The sequence below is a fragment of the Coffea eugenioides genome, chromosome 6 (genome assembly GCF_003713205.1).
Source record: "Coffea eugenioides isolate CCC68of chromosome 6, Ceug_1.0, whole genome shotgun sequence".
NCBI lineage: Eukaryota > Viridiplantae > Streptophyta > Magnoliopsida > Gentianales > Rubiaceae > Coffea > Coffea eugenioides.
The window spans coordinates 55,166,213-55,173,503 of record NC_040040.1 but is presented as its reverse complement, the minus strand read 5'-3'; the positions used below and the strand labels follow the sequence as shown (position 1 = coordinate 55,173,503).

At 34.8% G+C, this 7,291-nt stretch overlaps 1 protein-coding gene across 1 annotated transcript; it reads left to right on the top strand.

Moving 5' to 3' along the window:
* The first annotated feature begins 1,878 nt into the window (after nucleotides 1-1,878).
* On the top strand, nucleotides 1,879-6,782 carry LOC113774479 (rust resistance kinase Lr10-like). Its single transcript, XM_027319007.1, has 5 exons — nucleotides 1,879-2,113; nucleotides 5,174-5,242; nucleotides 5,353-5,382; nucleotides 5,479-5,620; nucleotides 5,766-6,782. Exons 1-5 carry the CDS (start codon nucleotides 1,879-1,881, stop codon nucleotides 6,775-6,777), a joined length of 1,488 nt encoding a protein of 495 aa, XP_027174808.1. The 3' UTR covers nucleotides 6,778-6,782.
* Nucleotides 6,783-7,291: the final 509 nt, after the last annotated feature.

The window sequence follows — 7,291 nt, the reverse complement described above, 5'->3', positions numbered from 1 at the left end:
GTTACGAGATGAGTCCTACGTCTACTTACTCTTGTATGTTGATGATATGCTGATAGCATCAAAGAGCCAAGTTGAAATTGACAAATTGAAGGCTCAGTTGAATAAAGAGTTCGAGATGAAGGATTTGGGAGAAGCCAAGAAGATTCTCGGCATGGAGATAAGCAGGGATAGAACGAGAGGCAAGCTTTATCTGACACAGAAGCAGTATTTGAAGAAAGTACTACAACGTTTTGGCATGAATGAAAATTCAAAACTTGTAAGTACTCCACTTGCTCCTCATTTGAAAGTTAGCAGCTTATTATCTCCAAAGACGGATGAAGAGCGAGCATACATGGCAAAAGTCCCGTATGCTAATGCAGTTGGTAGCTTGATGTATGCAATGGTATGTACGAGACCCGACATTTCACAAGCAGTTAGTGTGGTAAGCAGGTTTATGCATGATCGGGGTAAGGGTCATTGGCAAGCTGTGAAATGGATTCTACGGTATATTTAAAATACCGTAGATGTTGGATTAGTATTTGAGCAGGATAAATCACTTGGTCAATGTGTAGTTGGATATTGTGATTCTGACTATGCAGGTGATTTGGATAAGCGACGTTCTACGACTGGCTACTTGTTCACATTTACTAAGGCGCCAGTTAGTTGGAAGTCTACTTTGCAGTCAACGGTGGCTTTGTCTACAACGGAGGCAGAGTATATGGCGATTACAGAAGCTGTGAAGGAGGCAATTTGGCTTCAAGGATTGCTTGAAGACTTGGGAGTTAGTCAAAAACACATTGACGTGTTTTGTGACAGTCAGAGTGCTATTCACTTAGCAAAAAACCAGGTCTTTCATGCAAGAACGAAGCACATTGATGTTCGCTATCACTTTGTGCGGGAAATTCTCGAAGAAGAGGAGATTTTTCTCCAGAAGATTCGGACTACGGAGAATCCTGCAGATATGCTGACCAAGGTGGTTACAAGGTCCAAGTTTGAACATTGTTTAGACTTGGTCAACATCCTGCACATTTGAATTGGCGCCTGAGGGCCCAAAATTTGGAAGTACCGCAAGGACCGTTTGTTTTTTTTTTTTTGGGTGGGACTAAAAATTATGCCAAGGTGGAGATTTGTTGAATTCAAAGTCTTGAATTCAAAGCCTCAATTGTTTACTTTTACAAGCCAACAATTGTTGAAATAGGTGGCTTAATTCTTAATCCCACATCGGTTGTTTTAGGAGTTGTAGGATTGCTTGAGAGCTATAAATAGCTCTCAAGCCTTCAAATTGAATTGTACCAAGAACAACAAAGAATTACGCATAAGGATTTTGTAATTCTTTGTATTCTTTCTTCTCTCCTAAATTATAAAAGCAGGTCGCTTGAGCGGTGCTCGGAGATTAGGCAAAATTGGCCGAACTCCGTTATCAATATTTCGGGTGCGTTCTTTCCATATCTCTTTTATTTATTCCGCATTTATTTAGTAGTTTCTTTTCTGTAGTAGTATAGTATTCAATATATTTGTCGGGTTTATTTGTAGTGTTTTATACGATTCATTTGGGTGTATTTATTTATTATTCGTGTGTACGTATTATTTATGTATACACGGGTCTAGTTGTGATAATACACCGTACACGTAAATTCTGTCTAGGAGACTGGGTTTTAAGTGGGACCGCTTGTGACCCCTCCAGCCTTTCCTGGAAATTTACTTGGAATGATAATTCTGTCTAAGGAGATTGTTTCGACGATCTTTCCTGGGAATTATTGAATCGGTTTATTCACTAGTTGTATTTTTGAGTGGGAAATTACCCGGTTTCCCCAACACAAAAATCCGGTGAAATCGAAATATCCTCCTCTTTACGTAGACACTGCTTCCTGTAATATCACTGCAAATCATTTTTCAGAAATGAAAGCTCCACCCGGTTATTACAGCTATGTTGTGGTTGGTGAAAGTGTGGTGGCATCTGATATTGAAGTGTCGTGCACTGTCTATAAGATAGTTCCCGTAGACCTGCGGTGTCTCCCTAAAGTAACAGCAGGAGATATTTCGTTTCAAGACATCCACAATCTTCTGTCCAGTGGCCTTGAGCTCAGTTGGCACGTACGCTTCGAGACCAGCAGGAGGAGGAGATCCTTTTTTTGTAAGTACCCTGATTTGAAGATTTATCAAAAAAGTATTCAATACTACTGCTTGAAACTATGTTTTTGGGGAATTAATGCCAAATTACCGTATATTGGAAGATTTCAAGTTAAGATGTACTGCTATTCATCTTTCTTTCTTTCTTTCTTTTTTAATTATAGAACAACCAAATCTTGTTCATGAGTACAACCGTTTATTTTAAATTTCATGCATCATATAAGTCTTAATGTTCAAAATATAATTGATTAATGCATTTGAGTTGTGGATCTCAAATTCTCCTTTTAATGGTGCAACTCTTACTCCACTCTGTGGTAGCGACTCATCTTTCCCAAAAATGAAAGGAGAGTATATGTGAAATTGGGTTGAGTCAACTCTGGGTAGGGGTCCCTTTCATTTTCCAGATTCAAGTAGATTTCTTTTCTTAATTTTTATTTGATCCAAGCTAAAATTCAATACATCATTCATGTAATGAATTGCATTATCAAATATCACTACTTTGTGCAGGACCTTGCTATCTAATAAATGCGCATACTTGATTATTTTACGTATTACATTTACTAAAGAGCATTAAGGCTATTTATTAAGATCTTCTCTGTGAGTCAAAAACGTGGGGCAGTTACATTTTTTGTTTGGTATATGATTGTGTCTAGTTATTATACTTCTTATAGTAATTAGAGTATACTTAGATAAACCGTTATAACATTTCGTATCCACAATCAATAGCAATAAATAGAATGAAAAATTCATGTGCAAAATAATATAATGTAAATATATGCAAGAAATATAATAATGTTACACAATTGTATCGCCCCAATTCCCTCTAGCTCATTTGTTTAATTTAGAAACTGATGAAGTGACTTTTTTTCCTTTTCCTTTTTTTTTTTTTGGCTCTACGTCTGGAGTTGTTTAGACTAGGTTTCTCTTCATTGTACTAGACAGAATTTCTATCTATTACACATCAATAAAATGAATTTAAAATTTATTCTAAAAAATCAACACTGTTCGTAGTGGATTTTATCACTTTTGTTATTTACACGTAAAATTTCATATACAATTGACCAAGCTTTAGCATCTAATTAATCATTACCAATTTTTTTTTTTATAATTTTGACCTATTTTTCACCGTTCAAATATTTCTTACAAATTGAATGCCCAAAAATTGTCAATAGAACATAATTTTTGAAGTATTTTGATTTAGAGATCAAAAAGAAAAGTAATGACATATCAGATGATTTTACAGGGGGAGGGTTGTATTAAATGATAAGGTGGGAGGGGTTGTAGTATTTGATTTCAAAATGAATACTTACAAATATTATGCATTAGATTTGATAATTTTGTATGACGGTACAAATATTTTTCACACCAATCAACATTTAGTACGAAAACCAATATTGGTGGTTTAATTGATTTTGTTGAATTTTCATGGAGTTCATACTATAAAAAAATTTTAGTGAAATTTGTATTTCTTGAAAATGAATTTGCTGAACCTTTTGAAGTATTTTAATGGGATCGCTGTGGTACAGGTTTCGTTTTGTAATTAGTTGTTTTCTTCTTTGCAAGCTTGCAAGTTTGGAATTGAGACATCGTTGAAATGCTTATAGGTGGGATTCATCTATGGTAGGAACATGATATGTAGTCTTTTTTTTTCTTTCACTGTATTTGGTTTGTGTGGATGACAAATGAAAATCGGTTAGTAATTGTTAGTTTTATGAATGATTATGAGAGTAAAATACGTTATGACAATAAGATATGTAGAATTGTGGGAATTTGTGCGAATTTTGGATATGTGATTTTCGTAATGGTGAGTTCCTTAAATTATCCGATAGTTATTACCAATCGTGTTGTAAGTGTCAGACGTGATTTGGCATACGTAGATGTGATTTTGCACAAGTGATTATTATCCGTTAGTTAAAATTTTGGAGTTTTGATTTTGTGGGTTAGTAGGTCACGTAAATTGGAAATTGAGAAAGGATAAGGATAAGGGATTATTAAATTAAGATAAATCTAAAATTATTAAAAAAAGGGATTTAGATTTCTCATGCCTGTGGAGGCTCCTCGTCGAAAACCTGTCCTTTAATACATATAGATATAGATACTTTCTCTATATAATCTTACCTACTCTCCCTTCTATTTATTTACTTTTCTAATTAATCTTATATTTTTAAAAATATAACACCTGAAATACATTTTAACACGTATCCTATGGGCACCTATTAGACAAATCGTATGAAATTTGACTTGAGTTTACTCTGGGTAAAGTCCCTTTCCTTTTCCAGCTTCAAGTAGATTTCTTAATTTTTATTTGATCCTGGCAAAAATTCAACACACCATTCATGTAACGAATTGCATCACCAAATATCAGCACTTTGAATAAGATACCTTGTTATCTAATAAATTCTTATACATGATTTCTTTACATATGGCATTAACTGAAAAGAATTAAGGCACTTTATTAAGATCTTATTTTCTTATTAAGTCGAACGTGGGGCAGGTACGTTTTTTGTTTGGTATGAGTTTGTCCAGTTATTACGTTTTCTTATAGTAATTAGTATATACTTAGACAAACTGTTGAACTTCTTACAGCATTTGATGTCCACAATCAATAGCAACTAATAAAATACAGAAAGCATGTGTACAACAAGATATTGTAAATGTACACCAAAGTATGAAAGAAATACAATAATACTGATGATGTGGCTTTTTTTCTTTTATTTTTTGGGGAATCAGAATACAAGAAACCTACTGCTGTTTTGTCTTTATTTGTTGTTGCAAATCTTTTTTTAGCAAACAAAAAATATGGGAACATAGTCAAATTAGAATAGTTGGATTTTAGACACGAGGGTGGGCTAACTTTTTTAAAAAGCTTATTTGTGTTATGATCCCAACAAACATATGAATTATTGAATTCTTACTTTAAACCATGCAAAACAAGCATACTTTGAATTTATTGTCATAGTAATTTGAAACTTGTACACATATGAGTGTGAAATATATAGCTGTAATTAATAAAAGTTGATTTTCAAGCATCCAATTGGACATTGACGTTGACTTTTGTACTTAGGTGATGTAGCTCCCAAATTGGCAGAAGTCTACAATCCCGTCGGCCCATATAAAGTTGGCCCAGATGGACGTGAGCAATTTTTTATTTCTTTGATTTACAGAAAAACCATTTTTTAATCAATCAGATTCTTTGTATTCAATATTTCCACTATAATCTTTTAACTTTTCTTTTATAAGCAGATTACTTTAATATTGGTGGCTTAATTTCGGGTAAGGCATCTGATTTATAGTTGAAAACTCAGTCTATTGGACATATACTAAAAGTTAATCATAGCTAAGTCTTGTTGTTCTCTTCTTCTATTTCAGTTATACTAAATGCAGCAAAACATGTCATTGGCATTATCCTCTTGTTTGCTTTCCTCCTTTATCGGTGTCATCGCAGGCATTTATCGAGGTACGATACAATAGAAGATTTCCTACAAACAAACAACAGCCTCATGCCCATTAGGTACTCTTTTTTTTTTTTTTTCAAAACGGTACAAGTTTTTATTTCTACAAATAGAGAAATTACACTATTCGAGCAAAGGCTCAAGTTTTTCTTCACAAAAGTGTACTGAAACACTGAGGATCGAAGAAATCCTCATGCCCATTAGGTACTCATACAAGGAAATAAAGACAATGACAAAAAATTTTAAGGAGAAACTAGGTGAAGGAGGCTATGGTTTGGTTTACAAAGGCAAATTGCGCAGCGGAGGTGCAGTTGCTGTCAAGAAGTTGAACAAATCGAAAGCTAATGGGCAAGAGTTCATCAATGAAGTTGCAACTATTGGAAGAATACACCATGTGAACGTGGTTCGGTTAGTGGGATTTTGTGCTACTGTCTCAAAACATGCTCTAGTGTATGATTACATGTCAAATGGCTCTCTGGATAAGTTAATTTTCTCAAACTGTCAAAATGGTTCTCCATTGAGTTGGAAGCAAGTTTGTGAGATTGCAAAGGGGGTTGCTCATGGCATTGAGTACTTGCATCAGGGGTGTGATATGCAAATTCTGCATTTTGATATTAAACCGCATAACGTCTTACTTGATGAGAACTTTGTTCCAAAAGTTTCAGACTTTGGACTTGCAAAACTTTACCCGATGCAAAAGAGTATTGCAACTCTTACTGCTGCGAGAGGAACATTAGGTTACATGGCCCCGGAGTTGTTCTATAAAAAGATTGGAAGAGTCTCACACAAGACAGACGTTTACAGCTATGGAATGTTACTAATGGAGATGGCTGGGAGGAGGAGAAATGTGGATGCTCATGCTGAGCATTCAAGTCAAATATACTTCCCTTCATGGATATATGGCAAATTCAATCAGGAGGAGGAAATGGAAATCAGAGATCATGCAACTGAAGAAGAAAAGACAATTACACAAAAATTGATTTTGATTGCCTTGTGGTGCATACAGATGACACCTGAGGATCGTCCTTCAATGAGAGAAGTCTTAGAAATGCTTGAAGGTAATGCTAGTGGCCTAAAGTTGCCCCCTAAACCGTCGTTTTACCCTCCAGATTCACCCATATCCATGCAAAGAAGCAGCGATAGTAGTTCTTCTGACGAGTCAACGGCACCCCTATGCAGCTCTGTGGCTTTGGAAATAGAGCAGATGGATGACTAAGTAGACTCGTACTTTCAGTGAAAGCTTTGTCTAGTGGATTTGTCTTTCAATCTCTCAAATACGCCAACTAGTACCAGATAACATGGCAAACTGAAATATTAGTTTGGTATCAATGAAACTAAAGGGTAGCACCATGATATATGCTTCATATATAATAGTGCTACCAACATCAATCTTTGTGTTTAACTTAATAATTTCCACAATTGCGCTCCAATACATATTTTTTTCTTAAAGTATTATTATATCTTATCTAAAACAGCGAGCAACATATCTAAATATTTCCTCCAAGGGATAATTGCAGAAACCTCCCTTGATTTTTATAGTAATAGCATTGACCTCCCCTATCAATTTTGAAATAGCACTAACCTCCCCTATCAAAAGTTGGAGGCGATTTAATAGGCAAAAGTGAGTCAATTTACCAAAGTACCCCTGACATGATTTAATTTTACCAAATGAATGTGATGAGTACTTTCATCAAACCCAACAAAATATTTGTTAATAAAAATTACACTAA